This window comes from Cherax quadricarinatus, chromosome 77, assembly GCF_038502225.1.
Source record: "Cherax quadricarinatus isolate ZL_2023a chromosome 77, ASM3850222v1, whole genome shotgun sequence".
Taxonomy (NCBI): domain Eukaryota; kingdom Metazoa; phylum Arthropoda; class Malacostraca; order Decapoda; family Parastacidae; genus Cherax; species Cherax quadricarinatus.
Window position 1 is genome coordinate 4734701 of NC_091368.1, and position 26521 is coordinate 4761221.

The 26521-nt window shown below is 38.6% G+C and overlaps 1 protein-coding gene across 1 annotated transcript in view; it reads left to right on the plus strand.

Annotated features, from left to right (window-relative positions):
- The window catches only part of LOC128702011 (putative neural-cadherin 2), a 348502-nt gene that overhangs the window by 315290 nt on the left and 6691 nt on the right, over positions 1 to 26521 (plus strand). Inside the window, exons 19-26 of the mRNA XM_070101448.1 lie at positions 1394 to 1799; positions 6188 to 6499; positions 12673 to 12773; positions 13577 to 13738; positions 18169 to 18564; positions 19222 to 19409; positions 20231 to 20420; positions 21247 to 21356. Coding sequence (XP_069957549.1) covers positions 1394 to 1799; positions 6188 to 6499; positions 12673 to 12773; positions 13577 to 13738; positions 18169 to 18564; positions 19222 to 19409; positions 20231 to 20420; positions 21247 to 21356 — 1865 coding nt within the window. The remainder of the gene's footprint in view (positions 1 to 1393; positions 1800 to 6187; positions 6500 to 12672; positions 12774 to 13576; positions 13739 to 18168; positions 18565 to 19221; positions 19410 to 20230; positions 20421 to 21246; positions 21357 to 26521) is intronic.

Here is a 26521-nt window from a genome sequence, read left to right on the forward strand (position 1 = left end):
CCCCCTTAATCATCATAATGAACATATGAGTCTGTGACTTCTAAATGGCTTCAGTATTTAATGGGTTGAATGGCTTCAGTATTTAATGGGTTGAATGGCTTCAGTATTTAATGGGTTGAATGGCTTCAGTATTTAATGGGATGAATGGCTTCAGTATTTAATGGATGATGCGTCTTACTGCCAGAATAGTTCCCATTCAGTTTAGTTTTGTGTCGGTAAATTTGTCGGCGCCATAAATATCCCTTTTAAAACGATGGATGGTAGGCATATTGGTCACATTGAACTATCCTAAAACCACGAAAGATTTGTTTTCTTAAAGGCTTATAGAGGATTTTCCTACGACGACAAGCATGCCTAGGGCTTAGGAAGACAGGTTTTCCTTGGACCTATAAAGGCAGGTTTTCCTTGGACCTATAAAGGCAAGTGTACCTATGGCCTAGAAAGGCAAGTACACCTATGGCCTAGGAAGGCAAGAGTACCTATGGCCTACGATAAGAAGTATGCCTAGTGCCTACGATGGAAAGTGTACCTAGGGCCTACGTAGGCAAGTGTACCTAGGGCCCTGAAAGGCAAGTATGCCTAAGGCCTATGATAGAAATTGTCCCTAGGATCTAGGAAGGCAAGTGCCTAGGAAGACAATTGTACCTTACGCCTACAGAACATCAATTCTCTGAGCATCTCAGTGTTCCTTCCTCTCAACAGAATCTGCTTATCTCTGATCCAGCATCCGATAAAGAAACAGATGATATAATTGCATTACTGGCCAGTTAGAACATTGCATTAGCAAGATGCAACGATTATCATGTTAACTACGTCAATAATAGTGGCTCTTACAGCTGATAATAGCCAATTAACAGGGAGGCAGGAGGCTGATTACACCTGATTACTAGATAAAAATAGCAGAAGTTGTGGCGTTAAATAAAGTGTACTGTATACATGGGAGAGGCGCTAAAACCGTAGTGGGTTGTTCAGGCGCATGAAGTGGTTGAGGCTCGATATTCTGTCTGCTAATTGCGTTGTTTCTCTGATCGTTCAGGCTGTTGGTGAACGCCCATCCTGTATACTGATGCTACCTTATCCTTTCTAAAAACGACTTCTACTACTACTACTACTACTATGCTGCTACTATACTATTACTACTGCTACCACAACTGCTGTTGCTTCTACTATTACTACTGCTGCTTCTGCTGCTGCTATTGCTGCTAGTGCAATTACTAATGTTGCTGTTACTGCTGCCTCTACTAATGCTACTACTGCTGCTATTTATTACTACTACTACTGCTGCTACTACTACTACTACTACTACTACTACTACTACTACTACTACTACTACTACTACTAATACTAGTAGTAGTACTATTAATAATAACAAAAATGTTTTTCTGCCTCTCAGATGCATCTGTCCACACGGTGCTGATGGGTCTCGATGTAAAATCCTTAGCAGACACTTCGAGGGTCTTGGAGACCCAAAGACCTCCGAAAGAAGAGCCTCCGGCAGTAGGTCTCCTGCAGAGGGTGGCTGGGCCTGGCTACCGCCCCTCCCTCCCTGCCAACACCTCCACCTCAGTCTGGAGTTCCTGACAAACTCTAGGGACGCTACTCTCCTGTATTCAGGTCCTGGTGAGGCCTCCAGGTACCCTGCAGGGGAGGGAAGGGACATGCTGGCCCTTGAACTGCGAGATGGGCGTCCCTGGCTTCTCCTGGACCTAGGTGCTGGTCCAGTGGTCCTCACTATCAATGCCACCTATGAGGTGACTGACTCCAGGTGGCACAGACTCGACCTCACCTGGAAGGAGGAGGTGAGTCTTGATGTTATTGTCCTTTCAAGGGGGAAAGGTGGGACCTTGATGCCAGTGAGAGGCTCTTGATTGAAGGGCTCTTGATTGAAGGGCTCTTGATTGAAAGGCTCTTGATTGAAAAGGCTCTTGATTCAGAGAAGCAACAACTACCCTCATATCTTTGTATCACGCCTGATGAACTCTCATCCCTAGGAGCTGTATGACTCTTTCAGTTTTAGAGCTCTCCTACAAGTGTAATAATCACGTTAAGTTTCACTGTTAACTTAGAAGATATATATATATATATATATATATATATATATATATATATATATATATATATATATATATATATATATATATATATATATATATATATATATATATATATATATATATATATATATATATATATATATATATATTTAGATATATATATCCGTAAGGCCTGCGTGTCGTAAGAGACGATTAAAATGCCTGGAGCAAGGTGTTAGTAACCCCCAACCTATTGCATATGTGATCTTGTCCGTGGCTCTGTTAACCTCTCCACCTGCTGCAACATCCCAAAGTGGTCTCCTGAATAGAGCTCCCCCTCAGGATACGTCCTTCAAATTGGATCTATCATTCCCTCCCCTGAATCAAACCTGATTACTTGCCATTCCCCCAGGCGCTGTGGGACCCCTGTGGGTTCTCCACTTTCTCATAAATGTGAGTGTAATTTTCAGGACACGTGTGGCCTCTGTCTCCTCAGTTCTGTCGCTACTCACCTCTCACACACCTGCAATGCAGATTTTCTTCTTTTTTCCTCTAAGAGGAGCGTTGGTTGTCTTTATTTATCGGGGAGAAGCACTGAGTCCACGTATACTCCAGGAACACCTGGAGTATACTTGGAGTATACCTGTAGACTGTAGAAGGATACCTGGAGAGTGTTTGAGGGGTCAATAGCCGCGCAGATCGGTCCATGACCAGGCCATGACCAGGCCATAACCAAGCCATAACCAGGCCATGACCAGGCCATAATCAGGCCATGACCAGGCCACGACCAGGCCATGATTAAGCCACAATTCCGAGATTTTGATTCCCGATCACCCTAACGATGGGTGAATTTTAATATTGTGTGTTAAAATCCTGGTCCACAACTCTGAACATTGTATAATACCTCTTACACTTACCTGTTAGTTCAATCAGAACTTCGTCCGTCTTCTCGTAGTCGTTCAGTTTTACACGCTCGTCACCTTGCAGTCGTCACCACAGGTTGTCCACCAATCAGGACACTCGTTCCCTCTATACCTACTTGTGATTGGTTCTTCATCTTGAGCTCTGCGGCAGAGTTGGGAGTTGTTGATACATCTTACTTCAGGAACTTCCTCCTTTGAAGATTTGTGGTATGTGGCTGACATTCTCTCTCTCTCTCTCTCTCTCTCTCTCTCTCTCTCTCTCTCTCTCTCTCTCTCTCTCTCTTTCCACAGGGTTTTACAACGTTAGGTTAAGGTTCCTAACTTTACTTACAAGCTAAGAGCTGCTACCTACATCAGCTCATTTGAAAGCCTCTTTCTCTTCAATTCTTGCAAGAAACGGACATCAATCAATCACGAAAAAATATTAACCATATTGTAAATAAATCAGACAGTGTAGGATGGCACGGTAAGCCAATCCTAAGACTGGCTTGTCTGTTATTTCCCGCAGAACTTTGGTTTTCTTTATTTTCCTGTGCTAATATCCGGTCTTATCTTGCGTGGAGAGGCGAGTCTGGTGAGGGTAGGATGGTTTATTGCGAAGATACACGCATTTATTGTCGTTAATGACTGGAAGTTTTATAAACAACGCCTGTTCACTACATAATGTTTCAAGGAGTGGAGGGGTAAGCCAGTGGAAGGTCTCAGTCAGATGACCAGAAGTTCCCGTGACTGATATCCGCGTTAGCAAAAACTTAACTTTTCCTGTTTTCTGACGAGTCTGAGGTCATATACACTGAAAAGTGTACGTGTTGCCAGTCAACTCTAAATCCCAATTTTAGGGAATATTCTTGTCTGGTGGTGTAAAGGTTACCTGCAGATCCCATGAGGTTCGCTCTGGTCTGGGTGGTCTTCGCTGCTGATGGGTGGTCCTCAGGAGACCTCGTCTTGGAATGTATGTGGATGTAGAGTCTAGGTTAGCTGAGGTGGCATGCAGATGAACCACTTCTGGCCTGGGTTCCTCTTCAATATTGCAATATTGAAGGAGTTTTCTCCTGTGCCTCGATTATTATTATTATTATTATTATTATTATTATTATTATTATTATTATTATTATTATTATTATTATTATTATTATCATCATTATTATTATTATAATTATTATTATTATTATCATCATCATCATCATCATCATCATCATCATCATCATCATCATCATCATCATCATCATCATCATCATTATTATTATTATTATTATTATTATTATTATTATTATTATTATTATTATTATTATTATTATATTCAAAATATGCGCTACGTCGGACTGGAACATGTACGCTTGTGTCTGGAATTCCAGATTAGATTTCAAGCCAGTTAATCGAATCCCTCACTTTTCACCCAGGGGAGGTTAGCGGTCCCTAGGACCTTGGGAGGTCCATTGGGGCCCACAGGGGGTATTAGAGTTGGGTGCACGTGGTTTATGAGACCATTTTTTTATGGAGGTCTCGTTGTGTGTCTCGCTGTCTCGCTGCTGTGTTATTGATCTCTCTGGTTTCTTACGACACACACACACTTACATACACACACACACACACACACACACACACACACACACACACACACACACACACACACACACACACACACAAGCACAAACACACACATACAGAGTCAGATTTATTGCCTCTGTCTGTCTGTCTGTCTCTCCCTCCCCCTCTCTCTCTCTCACTCTCTCTCTCTCTCAGTTCCTCGTCACTTTCTACCAGACTCCATTACCCAAGTGTCACCAGTAATTATGATCGAGTTTCGGTTGTGATTGACAGTCTCAAGACGACATTAGAAGCCTTTCTCTTGTCTCACCTTGCTTCTTAAGACACTCCTCTGTTTGGAATTCAGTCCGTTCCTTGGAAAAGAAGAAGATAGGAATTTCTCCTGACACTCCAATCCATTCTGGTCCAGCTATGTGGGCTACAAAGAGGATTAGATTCTCTGCTGACACAGTTTAATCCATTCGGATGCGGCTCCTTGGGATTAGGTTCTCTGTTCCCATTTTCCAATCTATTTCAATTGAGTTATGCTGGATGGAACGCAAGCTAGAGTAATTTACAGGCGTCAAGGCGCCTCTCATGAAGACTGGAGATAGACTGTGACCTTGAGATGAGTATACCTGGAGTATGCCTGGAGTATACCTGGAGTATACCTGGAGTATACCTGGAGTATGCCTGGAGTATACCTGGAGTATACCTGGAGTATACCTGGAGTATACCTAGAGAGGGTTTCGGGGATCAACGCCCCCGCGGCCAGGTCTTTGACCTGGCCTCCCAGTGGATCAGGACCTTATCAACCAGGCTGTTACTGCTGGCCGCACACCGACGTATGAACCACAGCCAGGTTAGTCAGGTACTGACTTTAGGTACCAATGAAGATCCATCTTGAAAGCAGCCAGGGGCCTATTGGTAGTCCCCCTTATGTATGTGCGAATTAAAAACTGTGAAGAAGCTATGGTGGTTTGAGAAGAGAAGCAGTGCCACAGACAGTGCCAGCTCGTGCAAGTTAGCTAAATGAAGAAGTAACCAGTTTCCTCTTCCAGAGACTCAGTGTTGCGATCCAGATGGTAAATGCCTGCAGCATTTTGGTCACACGACCCACCGCCGGGGAGCTGGATGAAGTATTTGAGATATTATTTATGCTCTTCTCTTTCCAATCATATCTTTGTTAATGTATTTTATTTTTAAACTAGTTTTACATAGAATATAGGGGATGGTAGGAAAAAAATATACTGAAACAGTTCAGGGGTGACTAGTGAGTTTTTCCTGAGAATGTGTGTATGTGTGTGTGTGTGTGTGTGTGTGTGTGTGTGTGTGTGTGTGTGTGTGTGTGTGTTTTAAAGTTTTAAGTAAAAAAATATTTTCTTTCGTTTGTTACTTCTTTATGTTCGTAAGTGTAGTTTCCATTTTGTTTCATTCGCCCCTTTCCAATATTTACTCTCCCTCCTTCCCTTTCACCCTCTCCCCTTCTCTCCTCCCCCTCCACCACTCCCTCCATCCCTCCCTCCACCCCTCCCTCACCTCTTCACTCTCTCTCTCTCTCTCTCTCTCTCTCTCTCTCTCTCTCTCTCTCTCTCTCTCTCTCTCTCTCTCTCTCGCTCTCTCTCTCTCTCTCTCTCTCTCTCTCTCTCTCTCCCTCTCTCCCTCCCTCACTTTCCTCTTTTTCTACAGTTGTATCTCTTACAGTGGGTGGAGCTCATCCTAGACCTGTGTGTGGGCGGCAGCATAGACGACCCACCCACACCCACAACCACCCCCACGCCCACCCACGACGACAGCTCACCCACGGCCACGCCCACACACACCCACACCTGCAGAGGCGTCTCTTACCTACCCCAGGGAACCAAGGTGCTTAACACTGGCCACCCCTTACAAATGGGCGGCTTGGCACACCCGCCCCCCGCCCACACCCACGCCGCCCACACCCACGCCCGGACTCCTGCCCTCGTAGCTCGACCGTTCAGAGGATGTATCAGGAACCTGAGGATAAACAGAGTGGTAAGAATGGCTGATTGCTTTATTAAGTTTAAAGCTTATCTACTACACGATGGTATTAATGTATATGCGTCGTGCCGAATAGGTAAAACTTGTGATTTGGCTTAAATAGCAACGCTCTTCTTGCCGAATAAGGCAAGCGAAAATTTGTGTATGCAATAATTTCGCAAAAATCATTCTGAATCTAACGAAAAAAAATATATTTCATTGAGTTTGTTTATTAGTAAATTATTGTAAACTTATCTAAAATATATTTAGTTGGATTAGGCTAAATTAAATCGCGCTTCTTATAATAAGGTTGGGTAAATTTTCCAAGGTTCTTTTGGTACAAAATTATTAATTTTTACATTAACATAAATGAAAAAAAAATATATCTTTAAAAGTATAAGAGAAAATTTCAGAAAGAACTTAATTTTATATGAGTTCTTGTTAATTGACCAGTTTTACCTATTCGGCACGACATATAGAGATGCGGATACACAAGGTAGCCACTTACCCGGATACACAAGGTAGCCACTTACCCGGATACACAAGGTAGCCACTTACCCGGATACACAAGGTAGCCACTTACCCGGATACACAAGGTAGCCACTTACCCGGATACACAAGGTAGCCACTTACCCGGATACACAAGGTAGCTACTTATCCGGATACACAAGGTAGCCACTTACCCGGATACACAAGGTAGCCACTTACCCGGATACACAAGGTAGCTACTTATCCGGATACACAAGGTAGCCACTTACCCGGATACACAAGGTAGCCACTTACCCGGATACACAAGGTACACAAGGTAGCCACTTACCCGGATACACAAGGTAGCCACTTACCCGGATACACAAGGTACACAAGGTAGCCACTTACCCGGATACACAAGGTAGCCACTTACCCGGATACACAAGGTACACAAGGTAGCCACTTACCCGGATACACAAGGTAGCCACTTACCCGGATACACAAGGTACACAAGGTAGCCACTTACCCGGATACACAAGGTAGCCACTTACCCGGATACACAAGGTAGCCACTTACCCGGATACACAAGGTAGCCACTTACCCGGATACACAAGGTAACCACTTACCCGGATACACAAGGTAGCCACTTACCCGGATACACAAGGTAGCCACTTACCCGGATACACAAGGTAGCCACTTACCCGGATACACAAGGTAGCCACTTACCCGGATACACAAGGTAGCCACTTACCCGGATACACAAGGTAGCCACTTACCCGGATACACAAGGTAGCCACTTACCCGGATACACAAGGTAGCCACTTACCCGGATACACAAGGTAGCCACTTACCCGGATACACAAGGTAGCCACTTACCCGGATACACAAGGTAGCCACTTACCCGGATACACAAGGTAGCCACTTACCCGGATACACAAGGTAACCACTTACCCGGATACACAAGGTGTCCGGATACAAGGGTTCCTGGGCCACAGTATATCAGGGAAATGTTCCTCTAACGTTTTCACTCAGGTCAGTATTTTACACGCGATTTACAGTTATTTACTGTCATTTACAATTATTTAATATTAGTTACTGTTATTTACTATTATTTACAGTTACTATTGTTTCAGTTATTATTATTTACAATTATTTAATGTTATTTACAGTAATTTACTATTATTTACAATTATTTAATATTATTTACAGTTATTTCTTATTATTTCGAATTATTTAATTTTATTTACAAATATTTACTAACATTTACAATTATTTAATTTTATTTACAGGTATTTATTATTACTTACAGTTATTTATTACTATTTATCTTATTTACTGAAATATTTACTGTTAATTGCTGATGAAGAGGGCTCTTGATCCAAGGAACTGGTTCTAGCCCTCTTCTTCCTTGAATCAAACCGGGTCTGGTTGGGAAGGGAAGACTCCTACGATTATATTATAGATGTTAGAAACAGTATAATAGAATTATAAAAATTAGAAATAGAATTATATACATTAGAAATAGAGTTATAGAAATTAGAAATATTAACTTAGAAATCAGAAGTAGAATTCTAGAAATGAGAAATATTATTATAGACATTAGAAACAGACTTACAGAAATTAAAGATACTATTATAGAAATTAGAAACACTATTTTAGAATTTAGAAATAGTTCAAGCGACATTTTTTTCAGATTATTTAATTCCGACAATTCTGATTTTTTTTTAAGAGGTAAATACAGGGTGTTTACAAATGATAGACCCAATTTCAAAGCAATCTGCTTTAAAAATAGGTTCATAAATTTGAAACACACTGTATTTATTTTTTCTCGGAATTTTAGGTCACTTTTGCTCTGTTTCCGGCCTTGTTAACAGTGTTATCAAGTTTTATATTTTAATATAACTTGTTTAATGGTGGGTTTTTTCACTCCCTTGAAGCAACTTATATAGTTTTATGTTTTTTTAGGGGGAGGGAGGGACTTACACATTATTTTCATTGTATACCACCAGTCATATATACTTTAATATCTCAAATGTAATATATATATATACATATATATATATATATATATATATATATATATATATATATATATATATATATATATATATATATATATATATATATATATATATATATATATATATATATATATTGTCGGAATTCGGAATTAAATAATCTGAAAAAAATGTCGCTTGAGCTATTTCTAATTCTAAAATAATGTTTTTAATTTCTATAATAGTATTTCTAATTTCTGTAGCTCTGTTTCTAATGCCTTTAATAATATTTCTAATTTATATATATGTATATATATATATATATATATATATATATATATATATATATATATATATATATATATATATATATATACATATATATATATATATATATATATATATATATATATATATATATATATATATATATATATATATATATATATATATATATATATATATATATATATATATATGCAAAACAACCACTCTGAAAGAATAGAGAAATTCCAAGCGCTTTCGTGACTACTCACATTGATAATGTGAGTAGTCACGAAAGCGCTTGGAATTTCTCTATTCTTTCAGAGTGGTTGTTTTGCATATTCTGAAATCACCTGTTTACTGTGATCTTATTGCATATATATATATATATATATATATATATATATATATATATATATATATATATATATATATATATATATATATATATATATATATATATATATATATATATATATATATATATATATATTATTATTATTATTATTATCACACTGGCGGATTCCCACCAAGGCAGGGTGGTCCGAAAAAGAAAAACTTTCACCATCATTCACTCCATCACTGTCTTGCCAGAAGGGTGCTTTACACTACAGTTTTTAAACTGCAACATTAACACCCCTCCTTCAGAGTGCAGGCACTGTACTTCCCATCTCCAGGACTCAAGTCCGGCCTGCCGGTTTCCCTGAACCCCTTCATAAATGTTACTTTGCTCACACTCCAACAGCACGTCAAGTATTAAAAACCATTTGTCTCCATTCACTCCTATCAAACACGCTCACGCATGCCTGCTGGAAGTCCAAGCCCCTCGCACACAAAACCTCCTTTACCCCCTCCCTCCAACCTTTCCTAGGCCGACCCCTACCCCGCCTTCCTTCCACTACAGACTGATACACTCTTGAAGTCACTCTGTTTCGCTCCATTCTCTCTACATGTCCGAACCACCTCAACAACTCTTCCTCAGCCCTCTGGACAACAGTTTTGGTAATCCCGTACCTCCTCCTAACTTCCAAACTACGAATTCTCTGCATTATATTCACACCACACATTGCCCTCAGACATGACATTTCCACTGCCTCCAGCCTTCTCCTCGCTGCAACATTCATCACCCATGCTTCACACCCATATAAGAGCGTTGGTAAAACTGTACTCTCATACATTCCCATCTTTGCTTCCAAGGACAAAGTTCTTTGTCTCCACTCACCCTTTTCCCCTCATCAATTCTATGATTCACCTCATCTTTCATGGACCCATCCGCTGACACGTCCACTCCCAAATATCTGAATACATTCACCTCCTCCATACTCTCTCCCTCCAATCTGATATCCAATCTTTCATCACATAATCTTTTTGTTATCCTCGTAACCTTACTCTTTCCTGTATTCACTTTTAATTTTCTTCTTTTGCATACCCTACCAAATTCATCCACCAATCTCTGCAACTTCTCTTCAGAATCTCCCAAGAGCACAGTGTCATCAGCAAAGAGCAACTGTGACAACTCCCACTTTATGTGTGATTCTTTATCTTTTAACTCCACGCCTCTTGCCAAGACCCTCGCATTTACTTCTCTTACAACCCCATCTATAAATATATTAAACAACCACGGTGACATCACACATCCTTGTCTAAGGCCTACTTTTACTGGGAAATAATTTCCCTCTTTCCTACATACTCTAACTTGAGCCTCACTATCCTCGTAAAAACTCTTCACTGCTTTCAGTAACCTACCTCCTACACCATACACCTGCAACATCTACCACATTGCCCCCCTATCCACCCTGTCATACGCCTTTTCCAAATCCATAAATGCCACAAAGACCTCTTTAGCCTTATCTAAATACTGTTCACTTATATGTTTCACTGTAAACACCTGGTCCACACACCCCCTTCCTTTCCTAAAGCCTCCTTGTTCATCTGCTATCCTGTTCTCCGTCTTACTCTTAATTCTTTCAATAATAACTCTACCATACACTTTACCAGGTATACTCAACAGACTTATCCCCCTATAATTTTTTACACTCTCTTTTATCCCCTTTGCCTTTATACAAAGGAACTATGCATGCTCTCTGCCAATCCCTAGGTACCTTACCCTCTTCCATACATTTATTAAATAATTGCACCAACCACTCCAAAACTATATCCCCACCTGCTTTTAACATTTCTATCTTCATCCCATCAATCCCGGCTGCCTTACCCCCTTTCATTTTACCTACTGCCTCACGAACTTCCCCCACACTCACAACTGGCTCTTCCTCACTCCTACAAGATGTTATTCCTCCTTGCCCTATACACGAAATCACAGCTTCCCTATCTTCATCAACATTTAACAATTCCTCAAAATATTCCCTCCATCTTCCCAATACCTCTAACTCTCCATTTAATAACTCTCCTCTCCTATTTTTAACTGACAAATCCATTTGTTCTCTAGGCTTCCTTAACTTGTTAATCTCACTCCAAAACTTTTTCTTATTTTCAACAAAATTTGTTGATAACATCTCACCCACTCTCTCATTTGCTCTCTTTTTACATTGCTTCACCACTCTCTTAACCTCTCTCTTTTTCTCCATATACTCTTCCCTCCTTGCATCACTTCTACTTTGTAAAAACTTCTCATATGCTAACTTTTTCTCCCTTACTACTCTCTTTACATCATCATTCCACCAATCGCTCCTCTTCCCTCCTGCACCCACTTTCCTGTAATCACAAACTTCTGCTGAACACTCTAACACTACATTTTTAAACCTACCCCATACCTCTTCGACCCCATTGCCTATGCTCTCATTAGCCCATCTATCCTCCAATAGCTGTTTATATCTTACCCTAACTGCCTCCTCTTTTAGTTTATAAACCTTCACCTCTCTCTTCCCTGATGGTTCTATTCTCCTTGTATCCCATCTACCTTTTACTCTCAGTGTAGCTACAACTAGAAAGTGATCTGATATATCTGTGGCCCCTCTATAAACATGTACATCCTGAAGTCTACTCAACAGTCTTATATATATATATATATATATATATATATATATATATATATATATATATATATATATATATATATATATATATATATATATATTATATATATATATATATATATATATATATATATATATATATATATATATATATATATATATATATATATATATATATATATATATATACAGTGGTATACATAAATACACAGGATGTATGAATCGGTTTAAATTCGGGTCTATGTATATATTCAAGCAATAATAATAATAATAATAATAGTAATAATAATAATAATAATAATAATAATAATAATAATAATAATAATAATAATAATAATAATAATAATAATTATTATTATTATTATTATTATTATTATTATTATTGTTATTATTATTATTATTATTATTATTATTATTATTATTATTATTATTATTATTATTATTATTATTACTACTCTCCCATCAGCTGGCGGACTTGGGTACTCGACTCTCATCTTACAAGAGCAGTCCTGGGTGTGCAATTGCATCTTGCGCCTCTACTGCCCTCTCCTGCGGCCTGCACGGCAGGTAGGTGCAGGATGGCAGCATCCTCTATCCTTCTTGGGAAAAAAAAGGCCAACAGGCCGTCTTACAGGCTGGGCTTACAACCAAAGAGTCTGGGTTTAATCCGGGGGTAAATTGAGAAATATGGGTTATTCTCCTAACACCTGTTTCCCCCGTTCACCTGGGGGTAAATAAGTACCTGGGAGTTAGCTGATTTTTGTGGAGATAATGGCGATAGTAGCATACTTTAAACAGCATTATGCTTTGAAATTACATAAGGAAGTATAACAGCTGTCCACCTGTAAATGAGCTGAGGCAGGATAACAGCTGTCAGCCTGTAAATGAGCTGAGGTAGGATAACAGCTGTCAGCCTGTAAATGAACTGAGGTAGGATAACAGCTGTCAGCCTGTAAATGAGCTGCTAAGGTAGGATAACAGCTGTCAACCTGTAAATGAACTGAGGTAGGATAACAGCTGTCAGCCTGTAAATGAGCTGCTAAGGTAGGATAACAGCTGTCAACTTGTAAATGAACTGAGGTAGGATAACAGCTGTCAGCCTGTAAATGAGCTGAGGTAGGATAAGAGCTCTAAGCCTGTAAATGAGCTGACGTAGGATAACAGCTGTCAGTCTGTAAATGAACTGAGGTAGGATAACAGCTATCAACTTGAAAATAAGCTGAGGTAGGATAACAGCTCTCAGCCTGTAAATGAGTTGAAGCACGATAACAGCTAAAATCTAATAACTTGATATCAGTTCTTAGCTTCTAAACGAGCTGAGGTAAGATAACAGCTCCGAGCTTACAAAGTCTTCCTCCTTCATTCATCAGGTGCCAAGGATCGCCGGGATCACTAAGGTGTGAGTGCCAGTCAGGATGGACCGGGCCAGGATGTGCCATACCTACTAAACCAGCATCCTTCCAGCCCAACAGCTATGTTAAGTTGGCACTCTCCTTCACACCTCTGGCCTACACCACCACCATCAGCCTCAGGTCTGATATATATATATATATATATATATATATATATATATATATATATATATATATATATATATATATATATATATATATATATATATATATATATATATATGCAATAAGATCACAGTAAACAGGTGATTTCAGAATATGCAAAACAACCACTCTGAAAGAATAGAGAAATTCCAAGCGCTTTCGTGACTACTCACATTATCAAGGAACTATGAAAGTAAAGCATCCAAGGAAGGTATATAAGGGGGTCTGGCCAACACCTCACTATCAGATCCCACAACGGTTAAACACCTGACGCGCGCCGACCCAACTGGACAGGTCCTTTGCAAAACCACCAACAAACTATTCTACCCAAGAAAATTTTTAAAAATATTATTTGTCCAGTGTATTATTAAATTCTTCCCAAATTCTATTAATTATAAATGGATCTAATTTATATAAACCAAAGGAAATATTAATATTATTGTCAAAACTGCTTTTTATGAAACAAGATTCAATTATATTCCTGTCGACCATGGACTTGCTTGATACTACTTTCTCAACTTTTTGAAAATCAATTGGATGGTTAAAATCTCTTACATGAATAAATAGAGCATTGGAATCTTGTCCAGTTCTAATGCTATATTTATGTTGTTTTAATCTTAGTTCGAGATTTTTACCAGTTTGACCGTAATAAACTTTATCGCAAATTTTACAAGGAATCTTATAGACACATCCATCAGCATTTTGGGGGGAATTCTTTATTAAAAGTTTTTTTACTGTATCAAGATTTTTGAATACAACTTTAATATTAAAAGTCTTAAGAAGAGAAGGCATATCAACCAAGTTTTCATGGTAAGGGAGAACCAACATATTTTTAGTTGAATATGGCTGGATGTCCCTTTTTGGATTGTAAAAAGTATTTCTAGCAACTTTAAAAGATTTATCAATTACATTTCTTGGGTATTTTAAATCATTACCTATTTCATAAATTTTGGATATTTCCTCATCTATTAAGCTCCTTGACTGACTTAAAGATTTTAACATGGTTAATTTTGATGTTACTTCCTTGTTTACGAAAGTTCCTGTTGATGATTTATTAAGTTTCTTATCTGAAGAACTCGTTAACTATGATTTACCATTGCCAGTTCCTACTATCATTAAACTTATTAAAGTTTGCATTCTTGATGCAAAATTTGTATTTAATGATAAGTTTTACACTCATAAGATTGGTATGGCAATGGGAAATCCTCTTTCACCTGTTCTTAGTAACCTATACATGGAATTTTTTGAAACAAGATTGCTTAACACAATCCTCCCTAATAGAGCTAAATGGTTCAGATATGTTGATGATATTTTGTGTCTTATGCCCAAAAATGTAGATATACACCATTTCCTTGGAAAATTAAATAGCTTAGCCCATTCTATAAACTTTACTGTTGAGTTTGAAGAAAATAACTCATTGCTTTAATTATTAAGGGTAATAATGAATTCAAATTTAAAATGTACAGAAAACCTACAAATAACTGTTCCTATGTCCACTATTATTCCTCGCATCAAGATAGAGTCAAACTGTCTGTTTTACAATCCAAAAAGGGACAACCAGCCTTATTCAACTAAAAATATGTTGGTTCTCCCTTACCATGAAAACTTGGTTGATATGCCTTCTCTTCTTAAGACTTTTAATATTAAAGTTGTATTCAAAAATCTTGATACAGTAAAAAAACTTTTGATAAAGAATTCCCCCCAAAATGCTGATGGATGTGTCTATAAGATTCCTTGTAAAATTTGCGATAAAGTTTATTACGGTCAAACTGGTAAAAATCTCGAACTAAGATTAAAACAACATAAATATAGCATTAGAACTGGACAAGATTCCAATGCTCTATTTATTCATGTAAGAGATTTTAACCATCCTATTGATTTTCAAAAAGTTGAGAAAGTAGTATCAAGCAAGTCCATGGTCGACAGGAATATAATTGAATCTTGTTTCATAAAAAGCAGTTTTGACAATAATATGAATATTTCCTTTGGTTTATATAAATTATATGTGTGTGTGTGATATATATATATATATATATATTTATTTTTTTTTATTATCACACCGGCCGATTCCCACCAAGGCAGGGTGGCCCGAAAAAGAAAAACTTTCACCATCATTCACTCCATCACTGTCTTGCCAGAAGGGTGCTTTACACTACAGTTTTTAAACTGCAACATTAACACCCCTCCTTCAGAGTGCAGGCACTGTACTTCCCATCTCCAGGACTCAAGTCCGGCCTGCCGGTTTCCCTGAATCCCTTCATAAATGTTACTTTGCTCACACTCCAACAGCACGTCAAGTATTAAAAACCATTTGTCTCCATTCACTCCTATCAAACACGCTCACACATGCCTGCTGGAAGTCCAAGCCCCTCGCACACAAAACCTCCTTTACCCCCTCCCTCCAACCCTTCCTAGGCCGACCCCTACCCCGCCTTCCTTCCACTACAGACTGATACACTCTTGAAGTCATTCTGTTTCGCTCCATTCTCTCTACATGTCCGAACCACCTCAACAACCCTTCCTCAGCCCTCTGGACAACAGTTTTGGTAATCCCGCACCTCCTCCTAACTTCCAAACTACGAATTCTCTGCATTATATTCACACCACACATTGCCCTCAGGCATGACATCTCCACTGCCTCCAGCCTTCTCCTCGCTGCAACATTCATCACCCACGCTTCACACCCATATAAGAGCGTTGGTAAAACTATACTCTCATACATTCCCCTCTTTGCCTCCAAGGACAAAGTTCTTTGTCTCCACAGACTCCTAAGTGCACCACTCACTCTTTTTCCCTCATCAATTCTATGATTCACCTCATCTTTCATAGACCCATCCGCTGACACGTCCACTCCCAAATATCTGAATACGTTCACCTCCTCCATACTCTCTCCCTCCAATCTGATATTCAATCTTTCATCACCTAATCTTTTTGTTATCCTCATAACCTTACTCTTTCCTGTATTCACCTTTAATTTTCTTCTTTTGCACACCCTACCAAATTCATCCACCAATCTCTGCAACTTCTCTTCAGAATCTCCCAAGAGCACAGTGTCATCAGCAAAGAGCAGCTGTGACAACTCCCACTTTGTGTGTGATTCTTTATCTTTTAACTCCACGCCTCTTGCCAAGACCCTCGCATTTACTTCTCTTACAACCCCATCTATAAATATATTAAACAACCACGGTGACATCACACATCCTTGTCTAAGGCCTACTTTTACTGGGAAAAAATTTCCCTCTTTCCTACATACTCTAACTTGAGCCTCACTATCCTCGTAAAAACTCTTCACTGCTTTCAGTAACCTACCTCCTACACCATACACTTGCAACATCTGCCACATTGCCCCCCTATCCACCCTGTCATACGCCTTTTCCAAATCCATAAATGCCACAAAGACCTCTTTAGCCTTATCTAAATACTGTTCACTTATATGTTTCACTGTAAACACCTGGTCCACACACCCCCTACCTTTCCTAAAGCCTCCTTGTTCATCTGCTATCCTATTCTCCGTCTTACTCTTAATTCTTTCAATTATAACTCTACCATACACTTTACCAGGTACACTCAACAGACTTATCCCCCTATAATTTTTGCAATCTCTTTTATCCCCTTTGCCTTTATACAAAGGAACTATGCATGCTCTCTGCCAATCCCTAGGTACCTTACCCTCTTCCATACATTTATTAAATAATTGCACCAACCACTCCAAAACTATATCCCCACCTGCTTTTAACATTTCTATCTTTATCCCATCAATCCCGGCTGCCTTACCCCCTTTCATTTTACCTACTGCCTCACGAACTTCCCCCACACTCACAACTGGCTCTTCCTCACTCCTACAAGATGTTATTCCTCCTTGCCCTATACACGAAATCACAGCTTCCCTATCTTCATCAACATTTAACAATTCCTCAAAATATTCCTTCCATCTTCCCAATACCTCTAACTCTCCATTTAATAACTCTCCTCTCCTATTTTTAACTGACAAATCCATTTGTTCTCTAGGCTTTCTTAACTTGTTAATCTCACTCCAAAACTTTTTCTTATATATATATATATATATATATATATATATATGTGTATGTATATATATAATATACATACATATTTTTTCATTTAATGTTGTTTACTGTGTTACAATTACAGTCGTTTAAATTGGCAATAATTGTGTTATATTGTGAATAAAAATGCAAAAATGTTAATTGATTAAGTAAATTCAATAACAGATGATAATTAAAGTTTTTATTGTTTTGAATAAATTGAAAAAACTTAATTAATGGTGTTCTCTGTCTGTCTGTGTGTCTGTCTGTCTCTCTGTCTCATTCTCTCTCTCTCTCTCTCTCTCTCTCTCTCTCTCTCTCTCTCTCTCTCTCTCTCTCTCTCTCTCTCTCTCTCTCTCTCAGGTTTCGTACACGTCGACGGGCAGGACAGCTACTCGTGATGTCATCTGAAGCAGCAGGAGGAAGAGCAGGAGGAGAAGGAGGAGGAGGAGGAGGAGTAGGAGTACGAGAAATAGGAGGAAGAAGAAGAGACAAAGATGGAGAACAAGGAGAACAACTAACACTTCACCTGTCTGAGGGAAGGTTATGTGTAAATCTTCACCTACAATCCCACCTATCCCAACACCATCCCTTCCCCAACCACCTTCCCCTATCCTCTTCAGCCTCCTCTTCCTCCTCCTCTTCCTCCTCCTCCTCCTCTTCCTCCTTCTCCTCCTCTTCCTCCTCCTCTTCTTCCACACTCTGCCTCACCCGTGTTCTTCTCTCAGACGGTCGCTGGCACCACGCAGCCGTGTCCAGGTAAATATATCTTAAAATTTCACTTGTTATTAAGTTACTTGTTACTTGTTACTGGTTCATTATCATGTTACTTGTTACTGCTTCATTATCATGTTACTTGTTAGTGCTTCATTATCATGTTACTTGTTACTGAAGGTAATCAGTCCCTCGAGGCTCAGGGACTGATAACCTCAAACCCCTCCTCATATTCCACCTTCCTCTGCATTGCACAATTATCCCATTTATCCAAAATTTATTGCCCATATCATTTTTTCCTCATGGAGGTCATTGCAACTTGCCTTGCAGAGCCTGTGGTGCAAGGAGTGTTGCAGACACTTAATATGTAGGCCTATGAGTGTTTATTGTAAGATAGAAGTGACTCTTGCAATGACATGAGTCATCACCACTGAGTCATGTAATGACATGTGTCATCACCACTGAGTCGTGTAATGACATGTGTCATCACCACTGACTCATGTAATCACATAAGTCATCACCACTGACTCACGAATCATCATCGCTGATTCAAAACACTAGTCATCACCACTGATTCACAACACTAGTCATCACCACTGACTCACAACACTAGTCATCACCACTGACAACGCGAGTCATCACCACTGACTCATACAATAACACGAGTCAACACAGACTCACTTAAGAGTCAACACACTGCAGGTACGGTGGAGCTGTGGTGTTGAGTGCTGACGAAGGTGATGGTGACCTTTACAATAGCTCCCTGACCTGGCTGAGGTCACCTGAAGGCTCAGGTCTCCTGCAGGTGGACGCTGAAGGTGTACTGGTGGGAGGAGCACCTCAACACCTGACTCTCAGAGCCTTCACAGTACACCGTGACTACTTTGATGGTAATATTGTGCATGTGTGTGTGTGTGTATGTGTGTGTGTATTCACCTATACGTGGTTGCAGGGATCGAGTTACAGCTCCTAGCCCCTCCACTTTGCTACTAGGCCCACTCCCTCCCAGTGTGTACTCACCTATTTGTGGTTGCAGGGGTCGAGACATAGCTCCTGGCCCCGCCTCTTCACTGATCGCTACTAGGTAATACATCACTGCAATGAATACCTTGTGTCCCCTAGACTGAATTGCACCTACTATGTAGTCCCTTTCATCCATTTCGCCATTCCTTCAATTTCCTCAAATCTCCATCGGTTTTTAATGAGTAGTGCAACTCCTCCTCCCCCTCTGCTCCCTCTGTCTTTCCTCAGGATTTGATATCCGGGTGGGAAGATTGCGTCTGTTATTTTCCCGGTGAGTTTCGTTTCTGTGAGTGCTTTGATGTTTGGGGACATCTCCTTGATTCTTTCATGCCACTCCTCACATTTATTTGTTATTCCGTCAGCATTCGTATACCAAACCTTCAAGTTCTTTTCTAAAACTGTGGTCTGGGGAAAAACGTCGGGGTTGGGGGAGCGAGAGACCTTTCAAGGAACTATGGGATGTTGCTGTGGGGGTTGAGTTTGTAATGACAGGGATGGGGGCATTACAAACTCCACCCCCACAGCAACCCCCCATAGTTCCATGCCTGGTCTCTCGCTCCTCCAACCCTAACGTTTTCCCCAGACCACAGTGTGTGAGTTTTGGGTTACCTTGTTAGGTTGCAATCTAGCGTCCAAGGCCTGATCATATCTACTCCTGAAGCTGCGTACGGTTTGTTCTCTCCCCCAGGTTGTCTGGACGACCTACGTATCTCTGGCAGGAGTGTCCCCCTTCCCCCAGCGATGAACACCACCAGCTGGGGAGATGTCAGGGGATTTCAGGGGGTGGAGAGTGGGTGTACAGGACCACCTGCTTGCTCCAACGTCACTTGTAGTCCTCCACTCACCTGCGTGGATACCTGGAGAAGTTACCACTGCGGGTAGGTGGCTCAAGTGGGTGTGTGTAGGTGATGGGGCTCTGTTGTGTGTGTGTGTGTGTGTGTGTGTGTGTGTGTGTGTGTGTGTGTGTGTGTGTGTGTGTGTGTGTGTGTGTGTGTGTGTGTGTGTGTGTGTGTGTGTGTTCGAGTCATTGTTATGGTAATGGAGGTGAGGGAACGTGTGATCAATTAGCTTTATTATTGTTCAATCATTATCATCAGCGCTCCTCCGCTCTCACTCTCTCTCTCTCTCGCTCTTTCTCCCTCCCTTCCTCCCACACACTTCCCACCTGCCCTTACGTTAATTAACAACCTCTCAGCAGGTAAGCGATAAGATTCTCCGCACCACCTCAAGTCAAGAAAATCCTTTGGAAAAAGCTTCCTAGAGTTATAACTGTAACTTTTCCTCCATAGTTACATAGTTGAGGACAAGTTATTATAATTTAAGTCGTGATATTTTACGTCTAATTTTCTTAGACGATAAAAGGGATTACAAGTATAGCGAAGAGAAGGATTTGGGTATCATAGAGCATTGAAAAATAGCTATGGGCAGACATGAAGAGGTAGGTAAGAAAGAGGGGGATGGGAGGATTTGAGTAAGACAGAGCAGTGTAGAGAGAGTATGAGAGGAACGAATAGGCAAAAACGGTTAAGTATTCTGAGTACTTTGGGTAAATTTTAGGGGAGTAGTTTTTGTCTCGTGGTGATGTGTTTAATGGGAGTACTTTTTCTCCGACGTTTTTCTCATGTTGAGAACTTCTTCTGTGGTGTGAGGGAAGACAGGTTACTTCTCTCTACCTCCTTTTCATGTCGAGAATCTCTACTACAGGTGTGAGGGAGGACGCGTTCTAGACAGCAGTGGAGCGACGTGTGTGGAGGCGGACGAGTGCTTCTGGAGGCCTTGTCTAAATGCTGGTTCCTGCTACAACACACACCCAGGTACCACCAGCATTGTACTTTCTCTTAGCTTTTTCTTAGCTTTCAAATAGCTTTCTCTTATTTATCCATTAACTTTCTCTTAGCTTTTTCTTAGCTTTCAGATAGCTTTCTCTTAGTTATCCATTAGCTTTCTCTTAGATTTTCATAACTATATTAACTTTTTCTTGGTTTTCTATTAAATTTTCTTTAATTTTCAATTAACTTTCTCATAACATTCTTTTAGGCATCTCTTAACATTCTTTTAGCTTTCTCTTAGGGTTCTACTAATTTTTTAAGTTTTCTCTTTTAACCTTTCGTAGCATTATGTTAGTAATTTTTATAGTTATTTTCTACCTTTCAGTTTTCTAATGGGTCTCCCTAATCTTTTTCTTTTTTTGCTTTCGAGCAACTTTCTTATTGCTTTTCCTTACTCATTTAATTATTTTGAAGTTATTTTTTCCTAGCTTTCTACTTTTTTCTAAATAATTCATCATAATACACACTAACATTTTTTTCCTGAATCCCATTAGCTTTCCCTATAGCTTTTATTACTATTATTATTAATCTCCTACTTATTATTAATTATTATTAATCTCCTACTTATTATTAATTATTATTAATCTCCTACTCATAAATCTCGGTGATTTTCCCATGAATTAGATTTCTTAGAGTTTTCTTGGATTTTTTTACGAAATGCCCAAAGTTTTTTAAATAGTTCATTAACTTCTATTTTTTTTCCAGATTAAATGACTGGTTAAGTTCTATGAGGTTAAATAAGCCTCTATATCGTCTGTTACGATATTTTTTAGGAGCATATTTATCTAAAAAATGCATTAATGTAAATTATCAGTGTATAAATACTGAGATAAGATATATATATATATATATATATATATATATATATATATATATATATATATATATATATATATATACGTATATATATATATATATGTATATATATATATATATATATATATATATATATATATATATATATATATATATATATATATATATAATATATATATATACATATGTATATATATATATATATATATATATATATATATATATATATATATATATATATATATATATATATATATATATATATATATATATATATATATATATATAATGTATATAATGTGAGTGTGTATTTATATAAAGTGAGAGAGAGTGAGAAACACACTTGCAGTATATGCAGTGCGTGCAGCGTTGGTTTATTAGTATTAAAGCCCATTAACTGCACGAGTGTAATTAAGGCTGCATGTCACCTATTCACCACCAGTCAAGAATAATTTAATTCCTAAAATAGGAATTAAAATATGTTCTGAGGGCCTATACGCTGAATGTTAGACATTGTGTATATAGCAAGGCTGCTACACACAGTGTTTCCGCAGTGTTGACCGTTTCTGTACTACTACTACAACCACTACTATTACTACTACTAGTACTACTACTACTACTACTACGACTATTACTACTACTACTACTACTACTACTACTACTACTACTACTACTACTACTACTACTATTACTACTACTACTACTACTACGACTACTATTACTACTACTACTACTACTACTACTATTACTACTACTACTACTATTACTACTACTAGTACTACTACTACTACTACTACGACTACTATTACTACTACTACTACTACTACTACTACTACTACTACTATTACTACTACTACTACTACGACTACTATTACTACTACTACAACCACTACTATTACTACTACTAGTACTACTACTACTACTACGACTACTATTACTACTACTACTACTACTATTACTACTACTACTACTAGGACTACTATTACTACTACTACTACTATTACTACTACTACTACTACTAGGACTACTATTACTACTACTACTACTACTATTACTACTACTACTACTACTACGACTACTACTACTATTACTACTACTACTACTACTACTACGACTACTACTATTACTACTACTACTACTACGACTACTACTACTATTACTACTACTACTACTACTACTATGACTTCTACTTCTACTACTACTACTACTACTATGACTACTACTACTATGACTACTACTACTACTACTACGATTACTTCTACCACTACTACTACTACTACTACTATGACTACTACTAGTACTACTACGATTACTACTACTACTACTACGATTACTACTACTACTACGATTATTACTACTACTACTACGATTACTACTACTACTACTACTACTACTACTACTACTACTATTACGATTACTATTACTACTACTACTACTACTCCTACTACGATTACTACTACTACTACTACGATTACTACTACTACTACTACTACGACTACTACTACGATTACTACTACTACGATTACTACTACTATTACTACTACTACTAGTACTACTACGGCTACTACGATTACTACTACTACTACTACTAATACTAATACTACGACTACTACTACGATTACTACTACTACTACTACTACTACTGCTACTACGACTACTACTACGATTACTACTACTACTACTACTACTACGACTACTACTACGATTACTACTTCTACTACTACTACTAATACTACGACTACTACTACGATTACTACTACTACTACTACTGCTACTACGACTACTACTACGATTACTACTACTACTACTATGACTAATAATAATAATGAAATAAAAATTATATAATAATAATAATAATAATAATAATAATAATAATCATAATAATAATAATAATAATAATAATAATAATAATAATAATAATAATAATAATAATAATAATAATAATAATAAATCATTATTGCATATATTTCCTTTATTTTATCTTTCCATTGTCCTCTCCATTTGCCTACAAAATTATTATTTTTAATGGAATATAATAATACTACGTAATTAAAGGATGAAATATACACTGACAGGTGTATGTCTCTCAGTGTATATACACTGACAGGTGTATGTCTCTCAGTGTATATACACTGAGAGGTGTATGTCTCTCAGTGTATATACACTGACAGGTGTATGTCTCTCAGTGTATATACACTGACAGGTGTATGTCTCTCAGTGTATATACACTGAGAGGTGTATGTTTCTCAGTGTATATACACTGACAGGTGTATGTCTCTCAGTGTATATACACTGAGAGGTGTATGTCTCTCAGTGTATATACACTGAGAGGTGTATGTCTCCCAGTGTATATACACTGACAGGTGTATGTCTCTCAGTGTATATACACTGACAGGTGTATGTCTCAGTGTATATACACTGACAGGTGTATGTCTCTCAGTGTATATACACTGACAGGTGTATGTCTCTCAGTGTATATACACTGACAGGTGTATGTCTCTCAGTGTATATACACTGACAGGTGTATGTCTCTCAGTGTATATACACTGACAGGTGTATGTCTCTCAGTGTATATACACTGACAGGTGTATGTCTCTCAGTGTATATACACTGACAGGTGTATGTCTCTCAGTGTATATACACTGACAGGTGTATGTCTCTCAGTGTATATACACTGACAGGTGTATGTCTCTCAGTGTATATATACTGACAGGTGTATGTCTCTCAGTTTATATACACTGAGAGGTGTATGTTTCTCAGTGTATATATACTGACAGGTGTATGTCTCTCAGTGTATATACACTGAGAGGTGTATGTCTCTCAGTGTATATACACTGAGAGGTGTATGTCTCTCAGTGTATATACACTGACAGGTGTATGTCTCTCAGTGTATATATACTGACAGGTGTATGTCTCTCAGTGTATATACACTGAGAGGTGTATGTCTCTCAGTGTATATACACTGACAGGTGTATGTCTCTCAGTGTATATACACTGACAGGTGTATGTCTCTCAGTGTATATATACTGACAGGTGTATGTCTCTCAGTGTATATACACTGACAGGTGTATGTCTCTCAGTGTATATACACTGACAGGTGTATGTCTCTCAGTGTATATACACTGACAGGTGTATGTCTCTCAGTGTATATACACTGACAGGTGTATGTCTCTCAGTGTATATACACTGACAGGTGTATGTCTCTCAGTGTATATACACTGACAGGTGTATGTCTCTCAGTGTATATACACTGACAGGTGTATGTCTCTCAGTGTATATACACTGACAGGTGTATGTCTCTTAGTTTATATACACTGACAGGTGTATGTCTCTGAGTGTATATACACTGACAGGTGTATGTCTCTCAGTGTATATACACTGACAGGTGTATGTCTCTGAGTGTATATACACTGACAGGTGTATGTCTCTGAGTGTATATACACTGACAGGTATATGTCTCTCAGTGTATATACACTGACAGGTGTATGTCTCTCAGTGTATATACACTGACAGGTGTATGTCTCTCAGTTTATATACACTGACAGGTGTATGTCTCTCAGTGTATATACACTGACAGGTGTATGTCTCTCAGTGTATATACACTGACAGGTGTATGTCCCTCAGTTTATATACACTGACAGATATGTCTCTCAGTTTATATACACTGACAGGTGTATGTCTCTCAGTTTATATGCACTGAGATGTGTATGTCTCTCTGTGTATATACACTGGTAGTTTACATTAATCAGTATTTTAGGTATTAAAGTATTCTTGACTGGTGGTGTACAGGTGACATGCAGCCTTAATGACCCTCGTGTAGTAGATAGACTTTAAACCCCATTAACCAACCAACCAGCCTTAATGACCCTCGTGTAGTAGATAGACTTTAAACCCCATTAACCATCCAACCAGCCTTAATGACCCTCGTGTAGTAGATAGACTTTAAACCCCACTAACCAACCAACCAGCCTTAATGACCCTCGTGTAGAAGATAGACTTTAAACCCCATTAACCAACCAACCAGCCTTAATGACCCTCGTGTAGTAGATAGACTTTAAACCCCATTAACCAACCAACCGACCTTAATGACCCTGGTGTAGTAGATAAACTTTAAACCTTATTAACCAACCAACCAGCCTTAATGACCCTCGTGTAGTAGATAAACTTTAAACCTCATTAACCAACCAACAAGCCTTAATGACCCTCGTGTTGTGGATAGACTTAAACCCCATTAACCAACCAACCAGCCTTAATGACCCTCGTGTAGAAGATAGACTTTAAACCCCATTAACCAACCAACCAGCCTTAATGACCCTCGTGTAGAAGATAGACTT